Source organism: Panthera uncia, chromosome E1 (assembly GCF_023721935.1).
Source record: "Panthera uncia isolate 11264 chromosome E1, Puncia_PCG_1.0, whole genome shotgun sequence".
Lineage (NCBI taxonomy): Eukaryota > Metazoa > Chordata > Mammalia > Carnivora > Felidae > Panthera > Panthera uncia.
Genome location: NC_064814.1, coordinates 19,426,545 through 19,450,492, shown reverse-complemented (window position 1 = coordinate 19,450,492; position 23,948 = coordinate 19,426,545). Strand labels below are relative to the sequence as shown.

At 45.5% G+C, this 23,948-nt stretch overlaps 1 protein-coding gene across 10 annotated transcripts in view; it reads right to left on the bottom strand.

The window, feature by feature from the left end:
- Positions 1 to 23,948, bottom strand: part of CEP112 (centrosomal protein 112) — a 413,298-nt gene that overhangs the window by 35,089 nt on the left and 354,261 nt on the right. For all 10 annotated transcript variants that reach the window (XM_049637678.1, XM_049637676.1, XM_049637673.1 and 7 more), the window contains one exon: positions 8,284 to 8,373. In XM_049637678.1, coding sequence (XP_049493635.1) covers positions 8,284 to 8,373 — 90 coding nt within the window. The remainder of the gene's footprint in view (positions 1 to 8,283; positions 8,374 to 23,948) is intronic.

Genomic DNA, 23,948 nt, shown 5'->3' with positions numbered 1-23,948 from the left:
GGGGCTGGAGAGTGGGGGAGACGTGGAGAAGCTGGGTAAAGGGTGGAGACCTGCAGTTATAAGATAGTTCTGGAACCTTCCGCACAGCGGGGTGACTACCGTTAATAAGACTGGCAAGTTTAAAAAATCCATTATGGAAAACAGAAATGAAAGGCTTTCATTAGAAGAATAATGAAATTTGCCAGGAGAGTAGATCTTAGGCACACATACCACACACACACACACACACACACACACACACACACAGACGGGTAACTGTGCGAGGTCCTGGAAGTGTTAATTGATTTACTTGTGGCAATCGTTTCACCACGTGTATCAAACTGTCATGTTGTGCATTTTAAATATACACAATCTCATTTGTCAATTATACGTCAATACGGCTGGAAAAAATTACCGAGAAAAAAAAAAAAAGAGGAAAGGTGGGCTGTAAGGGTGGGGTGCTGGCATTTTGCCTTCTCTTGGTTTTCCCCAACGTACGACCCCTTCTGAGGGCCACCGATAAGCCAGGAGAACGCTCAATGATCCCACTCACCCCAGATGACAATTATAAAAGAATATTTATTCAAACAGAAGCCTAGACAAGAACATGTTTAGAAAGCATCTACTTAGCATATGTTTGGGGGCGCAATGCAAAAGATTTGGAATCACTACCCAAGTTCGGTGGCTTTTGGAACTCTTCATTCTGAGACTCCCTGAGGCAGGTGATGCTGCCAATCGTGTCTCCCTCTTTTCTGTCTTCCTTCCATGAATCCACCGAATACTACGTGGGCCCAGCACTGGGCTGGATGCTGACATACAAGGGTGAATGTGACATATAGTCCCAGCTCGGGGGCCTACCATCTACTAAGGGGGTTTGATGGGAAAACCTTTAATAGAGTTTCACAGAAAGTGTCAAAAGAGCACAGAAGAAAGAGGGACATGGAATGTGGGCAAAGGCGTTTTGAGGATGAGACTCGGGGCACCAAAGGGTTTACAATTCAGTTTAAGGACAAGCACTAGTGGGTGTCCAGAGATGTTAGATAGGGCCATTACCCTCAAGGAGCCTAAAGTCTAGCGGGAAACTCTCTTTGGTTTTCATGACACTAAATTCTTCCGCCTGTGCTCTTATCTCCCTGACCATTCATTCCTTCAAAATCCTCTTTGTATCTTCCATACTGGTTCTTGTCCATGCATCTGTCCATGGGCGTCCTATCCCTCTCTCTGCCCTTCCCTCTCAGTATCACCTGCATCCTGTGGGCTTTGCTACACCCCCCACCGAGAGGATTCAGACATGTAGGCATTCCTTTCTCGAGTTCTAGATGCAGATTTTCAACCTGGGCTCTCTCTCGTGTTGTAGTTCAGATTTTCAAGTACACGTCCCCAAGTGAACATCCCACTGCTAGCCTCTCAGACTCAACATCTAGTAGACAATACATGAGCTTATCAATGAAAAACCTTGGTACTATTCTTTCTTTTGCCCTCTCAGTCTTTGCGTTCTGTGAATTTCAAGCAAGTCTTCACATCTACTCTTTCTTTCTACTCCCTTTGATAATATCCAGTTCAAGCTCTCCTGATTTCTTTTGTCTCGTGATGCGAATTTTAGTGCGATACCCTCTGAATTCATCTTTTGTTCATCTCATCTGCTGCCGCCAGATTAATCTTTCTAAAGTATCGATGCAATCATATAAGACTACCCAGTGAAAAGACAAAAATCCTCAATGGCTGACAACTGCTCTCTGACCGACTGAACTCCTTAGCCCGGCATCCAAGATTGGCCACCAACGTTCCTAACACATAGCATAGTGCTTGGTAAAGAACAGATAATAACAGAGGTTTGTTCTTTTTTCCAATGGATGAAATGAACGAAGCTAACTTTGTGGTCTTATTTTCCCCTTCACTGATGCAACCCTCTGACCAAGATATTATTCGCTCTCTCCTGAACCTTCTGAGCCTCTTTTGCCTCATGTCTTCCCTCATTCTGTTCCCAAAGTCTTTCCTTCCTGTTCATGCCTTAAGCTCATGTGTCCCCTTGTACTCTATGGCTAACTAAAGTGACACACATTTCATCTGCATTATGTTTTAGAGTTTTGAAGTACTTCTCACCCATTATCTTGTGTTGATGTTCATGTCACCCCTGTGGGAAGGTATTATTACTGACCTTTTGAGAAGCCGATATCCAGAAAGTTTAAGTGATTGGCTCAAGAGCACATGACCAGGAGTGACAAGAACCAGTAGAGTTCTTGGCTCTGATCCACTGGATCCACAAGTAGGATTCCACTGGATCGTACTTGTCCTTGAAGCCTCTCCTTTTCCCCCCTCCCTGTCTTGGTAGAGATCTCTGGGACAACCTCTACTCCCTCCCCAAACACACACGATTATCTAAGACCGTCTTGTCTAGGTTTTCTCTTAAATTAATTGATGTGCCTCAACCTTAAAGTGGGCTGCTACAAAGCTGTGATTGAAATGTTAAGTGTGACCGGGTTATATAAGTAATATGGATTATATACAATACAGTATATATTATACATGATGTAATTCATATGTATAATATAAATATATTCGATTATTTCATTTGTTTTTGTACTTTTAAATAATTTTTCCATTTTTCAATTTGCATATAGCTGACACACAATGTCAGGGAATAGTTCCAGGTGTACCACATAGCGATTCGACAAACGTATACAATATGCTATGTTCTTCACAAGTGTAGGTACCACCTGTTACCATACAGCTTTATCATAGTATCATTTACTATATTCTTTATGCTGTGCCTTTATTCACATGACATTCATTCCATAGCTGGAAGCCTGCACCTCCCACTCCCCTTTACCCATTTTGCCCATCCCTCCATCCCCCCCTTCCTTCTGCCAAAACATTGGTTTGTTCTCTGTATTTATAGGTCTGATCCTGCTTTTTGTTCGTTTATTCATTTAGTTAGTTAGTTTGTTTGTTTGTTTTAGAATCCACAGGAGTGAAATCATATGGTAATTGACTTTCTCAGTCTGACTCATCTCACTTGGCACTTCTAGGTCCATCCATATTGTTGCAAATGCACGATCTCATTCCTTTTTAGGGCTGTGTAATATTCCACCATGTGTATACACGTATAGAGAGAGAATTTATTATTTCCTCTCCCTGACGCACACCCTCACTCTCTCTCTCCTCTCCCTCTCTCATACATATGTATGCCACATTTTCCTTATCCATTCTTCCATTGATGGACACTGAGGTTGCTTCCATATCTTGGGTATTGTCAATAATACTGCAATAAAAACAGAAGCATATATCTTTTTGAATCAGTGTTTTTGTTTTCTTTGGGTAAATACCCAGTAGTGGAATTATTGCATCATATGGTGTTTCATTTTTTAATTTTTTGAGGAAACTCCACACTATTTTCCACGGTGGTTGTACCAACTTAGATTCCCACCAGCATGAGAATTCCTTTTTTTCCACAACCTCGCCAACACTTGTTATTTCTTGTCTTTTTGATTTCAGCCATTCTTGGAGGTATAAGGTGATATCTCATTGTGGTTTTGATTTGCATTTCCTCGGTGATGAGTGATGTTGAACATCCTCTCATGTGTCTGAGGGCCATCTGTGTGTCTTCTTTGGACAAATGTCTATTCAGGTCCTCTGCCCATTTTTTTAATCAGATTGCTTGGGGGTTTTTGGTGTTGAGTTGTGTAAGTTCTTTATATACTTTGGATGTTAGCCATTGGAGGATAGACCATTTGCATATCTTCTCCCATTCAGTAGGTTGAGACGGAGAGACACAGAGTGCGAGCGGCGGAGGGGCAGAAAGAGAGGGAGACGCAGAATCTGAAAAAGGCTCCAGGTTCTCAGCTGTCAGCACAGAGCCTGATGTTCTTTCTACATCTTGTGATTCTGAGCCTCTGTGCCATTTAGAAGAAAAAGAACCTCCTTGAAATTCCGTATCTGGAGTCCATTTTCCACATATGTCCTCTGCTCTACACGACTATAAACTCCTTGAAGACAAGAACCATAACTTACTCATCTTTGTTTCTCCTTAGTACCTATCACTATCCGGCACAATACATTCTGTCAAAAGAAAGAAATGTGCCCCCCCCCCCCCCAAAAAAAGTATGACCCTGCAAGCGACATGCACAGCATCGTATTTTATTTATTAGATCTCGAAGGTATTGTTTTTCCCCTCGCTAATTTATTTAAGATAAGCTTCTGAGAAACTCAGTGACCAATGTAATCTAAGCTACTCAGACTTTCAAAACGTAAGCTACTAGGTTCAAAGGAGGCGTCTTGTCCCATGTATGTTATTATCTGACATTGTTTAGTGCCTTTGTGATAAATGTATACTTTGTACGGTGTTAAAAATGCTAAGTAAAATGTTAGACTATTTCTCTTCTTCCCTCTCTTTTCTGTAACTTCTCAGACTGAACAATCTTGGCTCAGGCTAGCAAATTAGTCTCACGGCAAAGAGTGAAATATCATTTGCTTCCAAAAATGAGATTTGGTTTTACACATACCTGAACCTAAGTGATACGTGGCACTTACTCATTTTACATCGTGCTCAATATAATGGATAATAATATCCCAGGAGTGAGCAGCCCGTCTAACACACAGGTGGGAGCAGTCCTACCCTGGGGCCGTCACTAACATGTCAGGGAAGTTACTCTTCTTGACGACTCAGTTTCCTCAAACCATGAGGAAGTTCGCTCAGAGCTCTGATCCTCCTTCCTTGTTGCCATTATGGGATTCTTACTCGGATCTAATCTAGAATGAGAAATTATTAACTCCTGGCATGGCTAAAAATGATGATGCTTTTTAAATTGCCTTGTTATTTATGGATTATAGGAAGAATGCTTCTACAATGCTGACTTAGAAAATTACTATTTTCTAATTTTATGTGAGTTACATTGAATGTGCACCAGGAGCAAATTAACCCCCCAGAACTACGGATGAGCAAGCCTCGTTCGGTCACTCCGCCGACCGACCTGCCCAGGGGGAGGAGAGAGGCGACAGCACCCAGGCAAGTTGCGGAGGGGGGCAGTGCGGGGCAGCAAAATCGTACCACCCAGCAAGACCTGATGCGAAGCAGCTTTTTGTTTTTAATTAAAAACATAACTTTTAAAATGCCTCATTCAGTTTTTGTTTTTCTAGACTCAAAACACAGGAATTTTTCTTAAATGAAAAGCAGAAACAGTTTAAACTTTTTTTAAGCAAAGCAAGTTAAAAAAGGAAGCCCGGGAAATTGTCCTTTGTAATTCTGCCAGTTTCAATTTTGATTCTTTGAACAACTAGTATCGGGATAATAATATTTGGTTGAAAAGAAAGAGAAGAAAAGTTCCAAGAAGCTGTTTTGATTATTTGATAGGCTGATGTCAGGCTGGCTACTGTTACTACAGTTGTTCTGACAGATGCATAAAGGAAAATCATACACAACAATTTCGACATCCGAAATATCCTCAGTCAGCTCATACAGGAGCAAACCCTACGAGACGTCCACGGCAATACTTCTAATTATTTTCGACAACTCCCATTAGTGTTACAGACCGAAAGGGGACAAAGGTCAAATCTGGATAAAACAAAAGTTACATTAAGTGAAATCTAGACGAACAGAACTTAATTCGTCATTATTTGCTCTCCGGTTTCATTGAAACAGTTGGCATTTAATTCCAGCTACACCCTAGGACCTTGTGGAAAGAACTCAACTTTTTTATGGCGGCAGAGATTATGAAATATTCAGTTTTCCCCATGGGTATTTCCTGACATTTCTTTGGTAAACTGTAGCCCTCACAGAAGATATCAGGAGTTAGTGCAAGAAATAGTCTAAAAAGCTATTGTCACTGCAAAGATGAAAGCAACTTTGATGATCAAAAAGGAGTCAATAAAAAAAAGACTGAAAATGGTTGCTGACTCCTTCCCTATTGTTCATCGGGGATTTCTTAATTTCCCCACTCTCGATATATTATGGAATTTTCCGTGTGAAGTTTTGCCATGAGTTACAGTGATGTCAACAAAGTTTTACCTTAAGTCATATTTTATCGCAAGTCGGAGAAGCCCAGGAGGGAGCACCATTTCCGCCTTTTAAGCAGCCGGGCTTCTAGTGACGAGTGTCCTGGACGGAGGGTGAGCTCAGCTGCTCTTCAGTGACAAGTAGACCCACACCGGCCCCACCCTGAACACTCCACTGCACAAGCACCATCTGAGGAGGCCTTTTCGTCTGCGCCAAGTCTGTTCTCTGCCCACGGAGGGTCAAGGGCACTGGCTGCTGTGCCAGGTGTCTGGTCGTATGTGACTGCTGTGCAGCCTTTTTATTAACTAAAAAGGAGCAAGGTTCGGAGTTCTGATAAATCTGGGTTTGAACCCACCTCGACTGTTCACTAGCTGTATGAGCTTGGACGAGTTGCTCACCCTCTCGGGGTTTTAGTGTGCCGTCTGTGAAATGGGGATGAAAATACTGGTCTCATATGGCTATGATGCCAAATGAACTAATATGTGTAATGTTTCTGGGACGGTGTCTGTCATCTTACAGGCCTCTGATAACGTGCAGTTACTATTAAATTTTTCACCCTAGAATTGCCCTGGGTTATAGTCCTGTTATTGACAGAATAGACTTTCTGCAAATCATATATATCCACGTGTATCCATATATATTTACGCACATTGTATAATACGTGATATACGCACATATATGCGGTATGTATGTTACACAGGACATATACTAGAGAGTAGGAAGGAGTTACAGGAGGTCAAGTCAGTTCACCAAGTTATTAATATTCAGCATCTATTAGATGCTTACATTTGCCATTTTGGGCAAACCACTATCTTCGATCCTGTTTGTAAACATCTGCAAAGATGAAAAAGTTCAATTCTCTAAACCTAATGTTTCTACGAGACAACCAAAGTGTCAAGATCTGTCAATACCTACAGCAGTTTCTGTGCATAATGGCTGGTGGCACTTAGAAGAATGTTAGCAATCCTATACGTGATGGCTGAGGACAACGCATTTATCAAAGGTTTCATTAAGACTTGTGATCTCTATCGATACATTATTGACTTTTTTTTTTTTTAAACATTTTATTTATTTTTGAGACAGGGAGAGATAGAGCATGAACAGGGGAGGGTCAGAGAGAGGGAGACACAGAATCCGAAACAGGCTCCAGGCTCCGAGCTGTCAGCACAGAGCCCGACGCGGGGCTCGAACTCACAAACCGCGAGATCTGACCTGAGCCGAAGTCGGCCACCCAACCGACTGAGCCACCCAGGTGCCCCCATTATTGACTTTTTAAAAGTGTTTATTTATTTTTGTGCGGGGGGGCGGGGGGCGGGGTGGTAGTGGCAGAGATAGAGAATCCCAAGCAGGCTCTGCACTGTCAGCACAGAGCCCAACCTGGGGCTCCTTCTCACAAACCGTGAGATCATGACCTGAGCCAAAATCAAGAGTCGGACGCTTAACCGACTGAGCCACCCAGGCGCCGCGATATGTTGTTGACTTTTTAGTTTAAACCGTCAAAATTGCCACAAAGACAAATTCACTACAACCAGAAGAATTGGATGAAAATAATCCTGTCATTTGAAAATAGAATAGGTCATTAGCTATTGTCATAGCCAGAATATTGTGGTTATATTAGATTTATTTCATTAACATAATGGAAAGAGGGAGAAAAGTCAAGTTCAAAAGAAAACCTGGTTTGTGAGAGTACGATAATGTCCACTTACATCAGTATGATGACATGGCAGTCACGGTCAGCTGCACACTCCCCCCTTCCCGCTCCAGGTTATCCTTCCTCTCCTAGTCCCTGGCCAGCAGATGGATCCTGAGGGGTCTAGGCCAGTTTGGGTTCCCTTAGTTCTCTTGCCAGGGATTGGACATGCCAGACCGAGCACGTGACCGGTTCTGGCCAATGAGACGTGAAGGGAGGTATGTGTGTCGGGGGCTGCTTCTGGGAAAGGTCGTCTTCCTCTTCAGAAGGCCTCCCTGGAAACAGACAGTCCCTTTCTGCCTCTGGACGTCGCTAGGTCTACGGGATGACGGCTACGTCGCTAGCTGGGATGACGGCAGCTGTTGTAGCCATCTTGGATTGCTTTGGGGATGAAGCCATCATAGGAGGTACAGCCATGAGAATGGCAGAGAAGCAGAGCCCGGCCCTACCCGCAGACTTCTGGTCTTGTGAGGTAAACAGTCCCTAAGCTGTTTATGCCAACTAGGGGTGGGGTACTCGGTTACCTGCAGCCAAAGCATCCCAGCGGACACAGGAAGTAGACGAGCTCCCAGACCCGGAGAAAGTTAGGAAGCCAAGCAGCCAAGCAGAAGTAGGAGAGTACCTGTTCCTGTGACTCCAGTTCCTTGTGTTGTAGTTTTTTCTCTGCACATCGCACTTGGTTAGAGCGGTTTTCTAGTTCGTCTTGCAAAGCCTGAAACAACGTAACATGAACACATAAACATTAAAAATGAGCATCCTTGAAAAGAAGTTTTACCACCTGAATTGGCATCAAAAAGGTCTCGGCTCTAGTCCATTACTGTTGTTCCACAGAGTTCGGGCAAACAAAACCAGACTTTTAATGTCACGCCCAGGCAGTTTTTGCTTTAGGAATCACTGGTATAACAAACTCCAAACATAAAACAGACACATTAGGCACGCCTGGGTGGCTCAGCCGGTTGAGCGTCCGACTTCGGCTCAGGTCGTGATCTCACAGTCTGTGAGTTCGAGCCCCGCGTCAGTCTCTGTGCTGACAGCTCGGAGCCTGGAGCCTGTTTCGGATTCTGTGTCTCCCTCTCTCTCTGCCCCTCCCCCGCTCATGCTCTGTCTTTCTCTCTGTCAAAAATAAATAAACATTGAAAAAAGAAAACAAAACAGACACATTAGCAGGTGCCAATTCATTTAATAAAAATGGCTCTTACGTTCCCAGCATAGAACCAAAGCATGCAATAAAGCTTAAAGCTATTGCTAATTAAAGCGGGTCTATCAGTACACCTTCAAGGAACGCTGAGCTCTGAAAAGTATGGTGACAGCTAGGAACAGTAACGTTGGACCAACATGATGGTCTTCCAAATGATACTAATAGTAACCTCAAAGGAATTTCTTTTTTTTTTAACAGTTAATTTTTTTACTTATTTTTGAGATAGACACAGTGTGATAGGAGAGGGGCAGAGAGAGAGGGAGACAGAATCCGAAGCAGGCTCCAGGCTCTGGGCTGCCAGCACAGAGCCCGACGTGGGGCTGGGACTCACGAACTGTGAGATCATGACCCGAGCCAAAGTCGGACACTTAGCCGACGGAGCCACCCACGTGCCCCAAGGAATTTCTTTTTTTAAGTCATTAAGGATGGTGTGGAATTCGCGGAACCTGTCAGAAGTGTTCAGAGAGGAACCCTTTCAGTTGCCAAGTGGCTGATGGAAACAGAATTCAGGTTAACATGGGGAATTGAGAAACCATAAGATGAATAATCGTCATTGCATCAATGACTATTTTAAGTAAAGAGGTGAATTAGAAAAGAAACAGAGCACATTCAAACAATACGCCATAATTATGGATATAATATATAAAAGTTACGGTGAGCAAAACACATGGCCTAGTAATTGCAAAGATGCCAAAAAAGGTCTTAAAATAAAATTCATTCAGCGAAGACAACTGACCTTCTGTTATATGTCAAGAACTGTGATAGGTATTCTCAATAGAACAGTAAAAGAAAACAGACCAAAAAAAAATCCCTCTCATGAAGCTTATATTATGTTGGGGGGTAAGACAATAAGGATACAATACGTATAATATATCAGTGATAAGTGCAGAAGAGAAATAAAGCAGGGGTAGGAGGATATTCTGGAGTGGGGCTGGGAAAGATGTTGAGATTTTTAAAGATATTTATTTATTTTGAGAGAGAGCAAGTGGGAGAGAGCAGGGGAGGGTCAGAGGGAGGGAGAGAGAGAATCCCAAGCAGGTTCCGCACCATCAGCGCACAGCCCAACGTGGGGCTCAATCCCACCAACCGCGAGATCATGACCTGAGCCGACATCAAGAGTCGAATGCTTAACTGAGAAGGTGACTGACCCCGGAGATGTTGCAGATGGCCCAAGAAAACGTGAGCAAAGACCTGAAGGAGGAGAACAAGTCATATGACTATCTGCAGGAAAAAACTGCCAAGCCGGGGATACTGTATGTGCAAAGGCCCTGGTGTGGCATGTTTGAGGGAACTCCAAGAGCCAGTGTGGAGAGTGAGCACGGGGGGAGCCACAACGTCAGGGATGTCACAGGTGCCCAGTTGCATCAGGTCACACAGAGCCTCAGGGGGCAGCGAAGAACTAGATTTTCTTCAGAGGTAGAGGGAAAGCTACGGCAGGGCTGCGGGCAAGTGCTGTTTGGCTGCTGCGAAGAATAGCTGGAAGAAGGATGAGGGCAGGAGCAGGGAGGCCGGGGAGAGGCCACTGAAACATACTGGGGAAGGATGATGCGGAACTGGACCAGGGTGGTGGCTGGTAGCAGCTGGGGGTGAGGGACGCGTCGGATCCCTGATACATTTGAAGACAGAGTGACGGCCCCAAGGGGTGGATGCATAGCATGAAAATAAAAAGCCCCCCAGGATTCTGGGTGGAGCAGGTAGACGAATGCAGCTGGGGAAGCTAAGGGAGGGATGGGGGAACCTAGGGTACGTTAAGTCCGGAACGCCCACTACACATCCAAGCAAAGACGCTGGGTCGCAGCTTGATGTTAGAGTCTGAAGTCCAGGGAGAATGTCTAAGTCAGTGTCCATTAAGAATTCTTCCAACGCGGGGTGCCTGGCTGGCTCAGTCGGTTAAGCGTCAGACTTCAGCTCAGGTCATGATCTCGCGGTCTGTGAGTTCGAGCCCCGCGTCGGGCTCTGCACCGACAGCTCGGAGCCTGGAGCCTACTTCAGATTCTGTGTCGCTGTGTCTTTCTGCCTCTCCCCTGCTCATGCTCTGTCTCTCTCTCAAAAATAAATAAACATTAACAAAAATAAAAGTAAGGAATTCCTTCAGTGCAATGCCAGTCTTTTCTATATACCGACATACGCAGTGGTTCTTCACCTTTTCTGGGGTTCTAGACACAGCCAACCAGCATCTGAAGCATGTTACGTGCTCACTCCGCAACATGGAAAAAGTACACTTATGATTTTGCCTCGGATTTCAGGAAGTCCACATACTGCCTGAAGCCCATCCACGGATGAACCCCAGGCTAAGAACCTCTAGCTTAAAACGTAAAACGGTTGGAGGGTGAGGCGAAAAGCTTTGGGGGCTCTTTGATGTTACACTTGACTATTAAATTCACAATTCAGCCACGTCTGCCAATGAGCTTGAAACGATTCTTGTTTATAATTCTGTGACTGTGGTCTGTGAATACAATTGTTCCTAAGTTGGTTGATCAAGTGGCATTTCTTTTTCCTTTGGTAGCCACCAATAAATAGGATCTCGTCAGCTTCGCTTCTGGCATAACTGGGGAGAGTAACGATTACTGTATTAGGAAGAATGCTGGCACGTTTTTCTGTTCCCAGTGTCTCCTGCTCTCCCCTTCACCCTCACCCTGCTGTCAGAGTGATCTTCTTAAGCCGAAATCTAATTATGTCAGTCCCCCCACTGAAATGCTTCCACAATACTCCAGCATCCCCGAGAAACAGCTCACACTCCTGAGCATGGCATTCGGGGATCTGGGTCTTCTGGCTCTGGCCAGGCTGAGCCCCATGACGCCTCAGTGCCAATAACAACAGGGACTATCACTGACTCCGTGGGTTTTATTTTTAGCCCTCACTGCAATCCTGGACAGCAGGTGTTCCTTCACGTTCCTCAGAGAACTCGGAGTGGAGGCTCCATGAGGTTAAACGGCCCGCTCGGGTCTCTGTGGCCAGTACGAAGGAAACCGGACTGGCACGTTAAAACACGGACTCATTTCCAGTCCTATACATTTGGCTACGGGCCCTGCCTCTTTCTCCCTCTGTACCTGCTTTCCTTTTCCTTTGCCTGGATGCTGTCCCACCGGCTCTGCTTGATGGTATCCATCCTGAGAGCAAAGTACGGAGGCCTCTGGGCTTCTATCCATCCAGCGTTTAAGGGAATCAGGGTCTGGGTCTGTGCGAGACAGAGCGACGGACGCTCAGGGCTCTCTCCTCTTCAGGTCCGGAGGCCTAATGCCAAGCCAGCTCGACGCCTGGCACACGCCTGACGCCGGATTCATGTTTGAGGAAGGAGCTAATAAATATTTGAACTACACTCCCCGAGGAAATGTACTTCAATCATCAGGGCTTCCAAATGTCCTTAATACAGCACATTAAACTAAAGGTTATTATGTTTCTGGAAATACAGGATATACAACTATACCTTCCAAATACCTATATCTAGACACGTGTCATATATGCATATATATGATATTACCGTTCTTTGTGATAATACATTGTCTGGTGTCTGCCACATTCAAGAATACAACGCGCCCTTGATTTTTTTCTTTAGTTTTTCTTTTTATTTCGCAGAACAAAAAAATAAATAAATAAAGGAGATGTACACCTCTCTTGTCTTACACAAAAAATTGCTCCCCGCCTCCTGCGTCGGCTCCCTCCTCCTCCACCAGCGGACCCTGGGCATGGCCACGTGCAGTGTCTCCCCCCCCCCCCCCCCCACCCCAATCTCCTCTCCGCCCTCTCGATGCCGCATCACACCTGCCAGCTGCCCCCACCATGCTCCTCCGTCCGTGTCCGTCACAGCCCCTGGTTCCCTCCCAGATGCCAAAGCCAGAAGCCAATTTTCTCCCTCGCTCCATGGCCACGTTTGGTGCTGCTCGTGTCCCAGTGTCTTTGCCCTTGAACTGTGAGGAACTCGTTCTGCAGGGTGAAGCCGGGGGTCAGGAAAGGAGGCCGCTGCAAAAGCGCCGGCCAGGCACGCGAGGGCTTGAAAGAGGGCAGCGGGCACAGGGATGGGGGTGGGGTGGTAGAGTCACAAACGGGGCGTCCGGGGAAGGGGGGGGCTCCGAGATACCGCAAGGCTTTGACACTGAACGGCCACAGGACACGACACCACGAGCTACCGACGGGACAAGAAGCAAGGCGGGGCGGTAGGGGCAGGATGGTTTTCTGCAAGTTGAGTTTAAGGCGCTGGCGGGACTTCTGAGGGGACCGGTCACGCTGGGAGGGGGTTCTGAGCAGGGGAGAGGGGTCTCAGACCAGGTGCAGATGGCACACTTCCTTGGGGAAGAAAGTCAAAGAAGCTTTTGCAAACCTGACTCCTGGGTGCCAGCCACACGTAAGAGCAGGCAGAGGGAGAGGGGGCAGGGGGGCCGGTAAGAACTCGGGGCTCGGGAGGCAGCCGAGAAGCCAGTCTCCCAGGTGTGTGGCTGAAAGCATTTCTAACCGGACAGGAAACAGAATTAGCTCCGATGCTTTCTCCACACTTCACGCGGCAGAAAGTCCAAGTCGGCCATATTTTATCCATGTTATCAAAATAGAAGCGAAATTACATTTGCTTGTCAAAACGGGACCCCTTTTCAAACGCGCTCAGAGTTTAAAGACGTAAGACGTGATCTTTTTAAGGTTAATCGGAGAAAGCAGTTATGTCCAGAAATTACTTTTATTATCTGCTAAAAAATCAGTTTCAGAAATTGAAAAGTGACCGAATAATATACCACTTTCCAAAAAAGTTAAATGTACTAGATGAAAGGAAAACAGCCGTTTACATTGGCAGCCGTTCCTGGTCTCATATTCTAAAAAATTATTAGGCCATTAGAGTTCCAACCTCAGAACCTGACACAGGACTGTGCAAGAGTGGCCACAATTACTCACTAAGAACGAGCAAGAACATTCTTGCAAGTTGTGGCTTCTTTACTCAAAAGCCTTCAGATCTGACATACACACACACAAAAATCACAACTTGGAGTTTATTTCTGAAAAAAAGCCCATGATAATGAAAGAACAGAATGTCCAACATTGGGTCACAAATTTGAAACAAAAAACTCCAACTCGAACAGTTCAACAGTTTATTCTGCAAAATTATTCCTCATCTCTCAGCTCTGCTGTGTTCACTTACATCACTACTGAAAAGGCAGTTCTTTTCTCCCAACTAAACCTGCCTTGAAATGCCACGTAAGGCAGCTTGCCGTAGGAAGTTACACTTGCCGACTTTCGGGGTGCTTTGTGGCCGCTGGGAACAAAGAATGACACTTTGCAGAAGAAAAACGTAAATGGCATAATAAGCTTTGCAAGAACAACGAGAGTATACCGCACTCTTTAAAAGGGAGCATGTTATAAAGTAATCTGAGTTGTTTGTTTAAAATATGAAAATAATTAGAGCAAATTAGAGTCTGAAAGATTACACACGTCAGTGGACTTCGCAGGGTGAGGAGACGCGCTGGGAGCTAATGGGCCTGCTGAATGGCACCTGTGTTAGTCCTAGAGCTTTTCTGTTGGTTTGGGGGGAGAGTAAAGAGTAAAGAGTAAAGAGTCAATGCTATTTTCATAAAAATCATAAACATGATTCAAAGCAAACCACTCAACTTGTAAAACCATGCATTAAGGAATTATGTGTCGTCTTATTAAAAACCAGTTTCTCTTGCAGTTCTAAAGCAATTAAACAAACATGAAATGATGAAACAAAAGGGTTCATTTCAATTATAAAGTGGTTAAAAAGTTATTTAATGAAGGAAAAATTCATTGGCAGGGAGAAACACTGCGCTATAGTGATAAAAAGATATTGGGGCGCCTGGTGGGCTCGGCCAGTAGAGCATGTGACTCTTGATCTTGGGGTCATGACTTTGAGCCCACACTGGTGTAGAGACTGGATAGATAGATGATAGATAGATAGATAGGTAGATAGACAGATACACAGATAGATAATCAGAATGTTCCCAGCATACAAGGCATATGGCAGAGCCTTATGAATCACCAGAAGTCTTTCCAGATATCTGACCTGGCCTTTGGCTCACCTCTCAGCCAGCTCCACAGGTGGGGGCGGTGGTAGGTGTCCATTCTGACCTACGAGAGCTATGACTTCATGATCCTTTTTCAGTAGGCCATCCGGGCAAGCAAATTTGTCCTCAGCTCATCACTCAGAATACTTGTGCTCTCTCTCTCTCGAGAATACAATCTCAAACTCTCTACTTCCCCATCTTTACCCAAACCTCCGTTGTGAGAAATTTGGAAAACTACTTTCCATTCAAAACAGAATCAACAGGAAAAAGCTGCCCTTCTCCTGAGTCACTTCTGAAAACACTGTCAGCAGAGTGGACTCTTACCTTTTTGTTACACATGCTACAGGACTATGCCTTCCTGATTTTTAAGAGTTTTCAAACCAGTCCTCGCAGAGTTGAAATTTAATGCATTTTATGCTTATATTCTGCCTCATTCTGTGTTGCCAAGTCTTGGCCAAACGCTTACGTCTGGCCTTTTCACAAATCACCACGAGGCCTACGGGCACATTTTTCTGAGCCTGCCATAGAGTGAGGGGCAAAGGGTACATGGGCCCTTTCCCTGGTTCTGTCCCATAGACCATGTTCCACATGTCCTCTGGGAAGTGGGAATCTTGAGTAGCATTCTTTTCTTTAAAGAAACTGGGTTAAAGCATATGTAAACCAAACAATCACGGATTAAGGTTTGCCCTGTATGAATATAAAATTGGGATCCTCAAAGTCGTTGCTTTTGAGGACTTTGGGTTAAGTCTGTGGCCATGAAATGAGAAAGAGGATGAGCCTCTCCTGGGTGAGATGCAGAAAGGAACTTGTTAGCCCCAAGCTCTGCCCCGCTGAGGAGTTTCAACAAGAACAAAGAAGCAGAATATTTGTGCTAAAGATGCTGCTCGAAAGAAGTCAACCCGTTGAAAACGGGTGAAGCTGGGTGACGGGTAGGTAGGGGTTCTGCATACTATTCGCCCTACTTTTGTGTATGTTGGAAAGTTTCCATAACAAAAAGTTAGAAAAATTTCAAGCTTTTCCTACTTAAAAAAACATGAAGTCACCCTAACGTTCCTTTCATGAGGCTTGAATTTACTCTCTTACTTCAGAGAAGACACGTGGCTCATTCGGCATTCCGTGGGCAGGAGAGACATAGAAGGATTTCCCCATGTGTATTCTGAACGGAAAGTTAAGGAAGCAAGGAGTGATGTTCATATTCCGACCTCAGGAGAAGATAACTGGAAAGGGCAGGCTTATTTGTATTTTTATTAAGATATGATTTACATACAGTAAAATTCCAGGTTTATTTTTCAATGGAAATGGTCTCTCTTCCATTTAAAACATGTCAGGTGCTTTCAAAGTTTGTGCCATAAAACATCTATTAGGATTATAAAATCTTGGTATCAACCATCATCCGCTGATTGGCTTACCCCTCAAACGGAAATGACACCTGAACTGTGACTACGGGGAGGGGACACTACTTATGAAGGGGAAACAGGGATGACTCTCATTTAAACCTTAACTGCCTTTTTAATAATGCCCACGTTTGCTTGCGTAGCATTTACTTCAACTCAGTTTACAAATGGTGCCGACGATATTGCGCGTGAGTACGTTTTCTTGGACGTGTCACCTGACCCAGAAGCTGCAGATGATTTTCTTTCTACTATTGCTCAGTGAAAGCTAAGGGAAAATTAAACGCAAGCAATAAGATCTCACTATTTTAAGGTCAGATTTACAGACTTTTTTTTTAAAGCACATCTTAAACCACTGGCATACAGCAGGAAGACCATACAGCAGGAAGCCGTGTCTCCCAGAGGAGGAGATACGAATCTGGAGCGAAGGAGGGTGACGCAATGGCAGAGTGACATTTTTACTGGGCGCTCTTACTGGCTATTTACAGAGGCCACTATAGCTCCTGTCTGATTTTATTTTATTTTATTTTATTTTTTTGACAGGCGAAATCTACTAACAAAAGTAACAAGTCTTCAACTGGAACGCCAGTCAAGATTTCTCTCGAAGTGATTTCTTCACCTAGATGTACCAGGATGAATAACAAACCATAAAAAAGTTTTTAGTAGTGATTCTGCAGTAATGGAGAACGGGTTCAGATTATAGACCTAAAGAAACCCAGAACCATAGTCTCTGCAGAGGCCACTAATGTATTCAAAACACAACAGCGGAACCTTTTTTCTCTATGGCTTACATTCAGGTTTTTAATTTTTTTTTTCACATTCCAAGCAAGCGCTTTTTTTTTTCTTTTTTTAACCCTCATAATTCAGCCTCTGGTGATATTGGTACGAAGGAAAGGAGATCTTTGGGGGGTGTTAACCCCATGCACACGTTACCCTGCACATCAGGCAAAATTCCTTTCAGGTGGAAAGTTTCTAGTCCTTGTTGCCACAAACCACACGTATGAGAAATTGCACTTGGACATGAGCCATGGCTATGGTACGTAGGAGGCTACTGACTCAACATGAAAGGCAAAACGATGGCAGCCCATATTACAAAAACAAGAGTAGCGTTTTCACCAAAGAATAAGAGAGTACGTTGTCACCTGCTCTCTCTTCTCTCTCTTTCACCCGTCTTCAGTCTTTTAAAATTCCCGCATAATTTCCTCTCAAAGTCCTAAAAATACACTGTACAAAAGTTGTTTCCTGGCCTTAACACAGATTCCAGGAACAGAAATCATGTTATCCTGAGACTTTGATGATCTGAAGGAGCTGGTGTCTCCTGGTGGACCTCGTCAGCCTTTCCCTAGCCACCCTCCTGACCGGACCCATATCTCCTCTTCAACTAGCCCCCGTTTTTGTCCTCAGGAAATCCACAGCACATCCGGCCCCCTCTGCCACTCCAGACAGGCTAACTCGTGAGCAGGCTCCTATCACAGGTGGTAGAAGTCGAGGATCGGGTTCAAGAACCGCAGCTAGGATGCTCAGGACCATGGGGAGGAGTGGGGCAGAGCGAGGAGTGTCAAAGTCTCGCAGACCACCCCTCCTTGGCATAAGCCCAGGGAAGAGGGAGCACCCATAAGTCATTCATTTCAATTTTGACTCTCCTACAACGGCTGATCCTTCACACGCGTGATCCCTTGAGCCTGTACCACTCGTCCCAATTCGCTTGCAATGAACCATGAATTTCTCCTCTATTAAAGCAGAAGAAGTGTGCCAGGTGTGACAGAGAAGGCACTTTAAGAAATGGCTGCGAGGCCCCCAGCAGGGGTGGCTGGGCGCTGTCATTAACTAAGGTGAGGGGGAAGAGAACAGAATTACAATATACGGAAAGGAAGGGAAAGAAGAAGTTTCCGTGCGACATAGATTCAACAGCAATCCAAGGCTAACGACAGCCATCAGAGCACGGTGCAGGAGAGAAATCATGAAGGAAGCGTTTGGGGGCAGTGAGAGGATGAGTTCAGAGTTAGAGTTTGAGCGCACACCATGACACCGGTGTTCCCTGCCCCGTGGGCGGTGTCCCGGGGCCCGGCAGGGGCTGCCCCGCTGGTGGTCCTGAAGCTCACCCCCACGCACATCTCACGCGTCCCCCGGGTTGACCTCTCCTACTGTTTCTTATGTGCGTACGCGGTGGCCTCCCCGTCACCTCAGACGCATCAAGTCTAAGACCAAACTCAAGATGTTCTTCCTCAACCGGCTTCCCTCCCGCCGTCCTGCTGATCAGTGACACAGCACTCTTGTGGCCACCAGGGTTTCCACGCGTCAGCCCTCTGTGGGTCTCCCCTCTTTCAGTTCTCCCTCCCCATTAGCTGCCAGGTTCCTTCCATTTCTCTTAGAAGCGACTCTTCCTTCGGTCTCCATTTTTGTACACGACGACTCCATGTTTTTCCTGGTTGTGACCCCCTGCGTGCCCCTAGGAGACAACATTTTCTCAAAGACTATCTTTTTATGCCACTCTCCATCTCCAAAACATTAGTGCCTGACCATTTCCTACCCTGTCGATGTTAACCTTACTTCCGCATCCCTCCATCATCTTGCTTATCGCGCTCAGCATCCGAACTCCAAACTAACACGTTAGCTCCTACACCAGGCACTGTGCTAGGAGTCCTAAATACTCCATTCCTTTCACAATAACCCTCTGAGAAACCTCACTTTAGAGGGAGGCAGCTAAGACTGCTACAGGTGGCCCAAGCTTTCCAGCTAGAAAGTCATAGGAAACAGTTGCACGTCAGCTGGACTCGGGAGGAGGAAACTGCACTGCCTGAGCACCTGCCTCTTCTGCCTCTCGACCTCCACTTCCTGCTACCAAGAGGCCCACTCAGCACTGCCCCATGGGCCTTTGTTCCTTCCTTCAACTTTTTTTTTTTTTTTAGTTTATTCATTTATTTTGAGAGAAAGAGAGAGAGTGGGGGAGGTACAGAGAGTGGGAGAGAGAGAGAGAATCCCAAGCAGGCTCTGCAACGTCCAATGAAGCCCAACTTGGGACTCAAACTGACAAACCTCGAGATCATGACCTGAGCCGAAATCAAGAGTCAGAGGCTTAACTGACTGAGCCACCCAGGCGCCCCTGTTCCTTTCCTCATCTTATCTAGAATACCTGCTATTGCCTATGCTAACTGCCACCTTCCTTCAATAGCCTCCAGTGACTCAAAATGATCTGGGTCTGGTGTTAAGATATTTAGTCTTTAAGTTAAAACGCAGGAGGAGAAAGAAATTTCTGTGGTGTCAAAAGAGAAGGGTGTTAACTCCGTGTTCTGGGTTGAATTATATCCCCTCAAAAAGATATGCTGAAGTCCTAACCCTCAGAACCTTAAAACATGACCTTATTTGGAAATGAGAGCCATGAAGATGTAATTTGGTGCAAAGAAGTCAAGCTGGATTAGAGTGGGCCCTTAATCCAGGACGCCTGGTGCTCTTACAAGAAGAGAAACACGGGAAGAGGTTGGCCATGCGACACTCCGGAGCTGGAGAGCGGTGCAGCTACAAGCCAAGGGCACCAAAACCTGCTGGGAAGCACCAGAAGGTAAAAGAAGGCAAGGGAGGATTCTTCCCGAGAGCCTTCGGAAGGAGCATAGCCTTGCTGGCTCTTTGATTTCAGACCTTTAGTCTTCTGAACTGTGAGACAATCGCTTCCTGCTGTTTTGAGTCAACTGAGCTTGGGTACTTTGCTGCGGCAGCCTAGGAAATTCACACACGTGCCAAGGAACTGCCCTTGGTTTACACGTGTGTTTTCTCTCTGAAACACGATAGTGCAAGCAAACACACACGAGCACACGCAGGCACGTTCCTTCCGTACTACCTAGTTCTAGACCCCATTTTGTCCATGCGAGGACCCACAGCGTTCTCATTGTGAGACAGTCTGGAAAATTGGAGATTTCCTCCAAAACTGGCATCTGGAGAGCATTATTATTACACTTATTCGTTTGCATTTCCATAATTGTGTGTCCACGGTCATATCAGGTGACGAAAGGTCATCGATCGCTCCAGTTTAACGGCGGCATGTTCCAAGCCGATGAAAGGAGGATGCCCGAGACGTGGAGGCGGAGATCCTCAGGTAAGCCTGTTTCCAGCACTCCCACATTCACAGAGGGGATGGAAAATATATATGCCAGATAAAGTACCTTCCTCTTTCTTTCTTTCTTTCTTTCTTAACCCTAAGATACTGTGATATCTGGCGCCAATACTGACGAAGGAAGAAGTTTAAAACTTTCCGTTCAAACCACTTAGAGGGAGAGGATTTACAAAGATCCTGTTTAATGTTCAGCTGACACATTGTCAAAAACATTTATCATGCGACCTTTTGAAGTTTCTTCTACTCCCTCTCAGTTCTTAAAGCTTGGATTGCAGTTAGTTATCAACAACAAAGGATGCACGTGATAGTGTTTTTATAGTCGGCCTTTCAGTTTGATCGCTGGACTACTAAGCAAAATTAAATTCTCCTGATCAGAAAAATGATGAGTGACCTGGTTTTCATGCCGAATGCACAACACAAGTGATCTCTGAAATCACTTCTACGTGGACCCAGAGACAATGGAGGGGACTTGGAAATTTCACGTAAGTGTTTTATAATGGTCCAAATTGTAAGAAACTTCACATATAAGAACATGGCACTTGACGTTGGGTGGCCAGTTTTGCAATGCCAATTAGGGAATAGTGACCCACGTCACTGAGATTTCTCTGGCAATGTAATCCCAATATAAATTTCTTCCCATTGAGAATACCTCCAGTTCACATTTTTACAAGAGGAATCAAAGCTCTTTCTAAATAATTCCACTGAAGGTTTTCAAAGCATACGCAATGTATTAGACCTCATTTGGAAAAAGCAGAAAGTTGGGGGAGATGTGGTCTCACCTTTTAAGAAGGCTACACTATCACAGAAGGTATGCGATATGGACAAAAAAGCAGGGGAGCCCAAGCGGTGTCTTAAGCATCCAATTGAGAAAACAAAAAGAAAGAGGGAGGACAGGGGAAGAAGCTCAATGACGCCACACAGAAGGAAGTAGGTAAATACAGAATGTGGGACATTCTACAGGACAACCGACTTGGTTTCTGTAAGAAGTCGAGAGCATGGAATAAAAAGTAAGAAAGGCTCCGCTTTTGACTGAAAAAGATACAAGATAAACAATGCACAAATGTAATATTTGGATCTTGTTTGGATCCTGATTCAGACAAATGAACTGCACAATTTTATATTCAATTGGGGATATCTAGTCATGCAGCAGGCATTTGATGACACATAAAGATAATAGCTAATTTCCTTAGGCACGAGGGTGGCACCGTGGTTGTGTGAGATAATGTCCACGTTTTCTGAGAGGCATTCTGGAATGTCCAGGGTTAAACAACAAGACGTCTGGAATTTGCTTTAAAGTATTTTAGCAAAGAAAATAGGGAGAAAAGAGAAAGTACATATGGCTAAATCTAGATAACTATTGATACATGGGGGTTCACAGTACTATACTCTCTACTTTGGGTATGTTTGCAAATTTCCACAATAAAACTTAAACATATATAAACATACACACACACACACACACACACACACACACACACACTAAAATGACATGGGGGTGGGGCACCAGGGTGGCTCAGGTGGCTGAATGTCCAACTCCTGATTTCAGCTCAAGTCATGATTTCACGGTTCGTGGGTTTGAGACCCTCGTTGGGTTCTGTGCTGACAGTGTGGAGCCTGCTCGGGATTCTCTCTCTCTTCCTCTCTGCCCCTCCCCTGCTCATTCTCTCTCTTTCTCTCTCTCTCTCTCTCTAAACAAACAAACATTTTTACAAATGATACGGGCGGAGAAAGCACAAAGAGATAGGAAAGTCCACAGGTAGAAAGTGGCATTTGGGGAAACCTTGTATAATAGTTGTGATTTGGACAGGCAGGTGGGGGAAGGGGAAGAACTGTCTGCCTGGGAAATAGGATTTGCAATTTTTTTTTTTTGCAATTTACAAAAGATAAATAAGAACAAAAATGGGGGCACACTTAGCAAAGAACCTGCAGCTCAAAGGAGCAGCCCCTGTGAGGGGGAAGCAGTCCTGAAAATGGAGTCAAGATCAGAGCACAGAGGCCTTGAATGCCAGGCTGAGTTCACACTTAATTTGGTGAAAAGGAGATGGGTTTTTGTGCAAAAAAACCCCAAGTACTTGCTTAAACTCAAGTACACATGATTACTTCCTGGGCGCTAATGACGCAGGTCCCAGGCTTAACATGCACAAACTGGACATATTATCAGTTCTCCCACCTTCTTCTCCTATCCTCCTACCCATCCCACCCCTCTGTCTAAACCTATTTATCCTCCTTTATACTTAGGTCTGGATTAACGGAACCCACGTTGCCCCAGTCTTCCAAATCCGGAAGCTCGAGGACATGCCCGAAATTTCCCTCCCCTGAACCTGTTGGATCACCTGTCTGCCTTCGCTTGCTCATTCTCATCGGGGCTATGAACAACTCGCAGGTCTCTCCTTTCCAACTCACCGTTGCCAGAGGAACAGTCCCGACCGACTTCTCCCCAAGTCTCTGAACAGCCCCAGCATCACCCACAGGATCCAGCAAGTTATCCAAGGCAAAAAAGTCAGGAGGTATCCTCGACAACCTGCTTTCAGTCCGCTTACTCCCCTGCCCCAGGGCCCTAGTTTTCCTCACTAAGCCCTGTGGATTCAACCTCTTCAATACCTTTTGGTTTGGTCCACTTGGTGCCATCTCAGGTGACCTCCTCGGACTGTGCTGTCAGAGGCTCCTCTCTGGTCTCCACTCACTCCTTGTGGCTCCTATCTGTCTATTCTCCGCACGGCAGTCAGTTATCACTTAAAGGGCTTATCTAGAAGTTACCACGGAGTCCTTTCTTCCCCTCGCCTCCCCTGCCACACGCGATTCATCAGTACGTTCTGCTGACCCTGCCTTACGACGTGCACAACCCACGCCGTTCTCTCCACCTCTGGTTCCGCCAGCCTGGTCTGAGCCGCGGCCATCTTTCACCTGAAGGTTCCCTCTGGTCTCCCTTCACCTCCCTGCACCTGCGAGTCAGCTCCACCCACCTGAAGTGTAAAGGGCTCGCACCTGCTCAAAACTCTCCAGGGGCTTCGTGTTACACTTGGAATAACATCCCAACGCCCCCGGGGCCAGTAAGGCCCTCGCAACCGGCTGCCCCCTGTCCCTCGGGCCTCTTGTCCCCGCCTCTCTCTTGTCCTCCCCGGCCCAGCCACGCGCTGTCTTCCTTTTATTCTTTGAACATACTAACTTTATTACCACCTTTGAGACGTGAACTAGCTCTTCTCTTCTTTCATGAATATTTTCTCCATGATCTCCTTGTCAACTCCTTGCTGTAGCTAGTCGCACATCATACATCACTTCCTTAGGGATGCCTTTCACGACCACGCGGCCTAAGTTGGCCTCCTGGTCATGCTCTCCAAAATCCCACACTAGGTCTTTGCAGAACACTTATTACCATTTGATACTTTTCCTCTTTGTGTTCTATTTCTCTTTTACTTAGAAGACCCTGTGAAGGCCAGGAATGCATCCTGTTTACCACTGAATTTCAGGGACTGGATCTAGAATAGGGCTTGGTGGGGCGCCGGGGTGGCTCAGTCGGTTGAGTGTCTGACTTCAGCTCAGGTCACGATCTCACAGCTCGCGAGTTCAAGCCCCTCGTCGGGCTCTGTG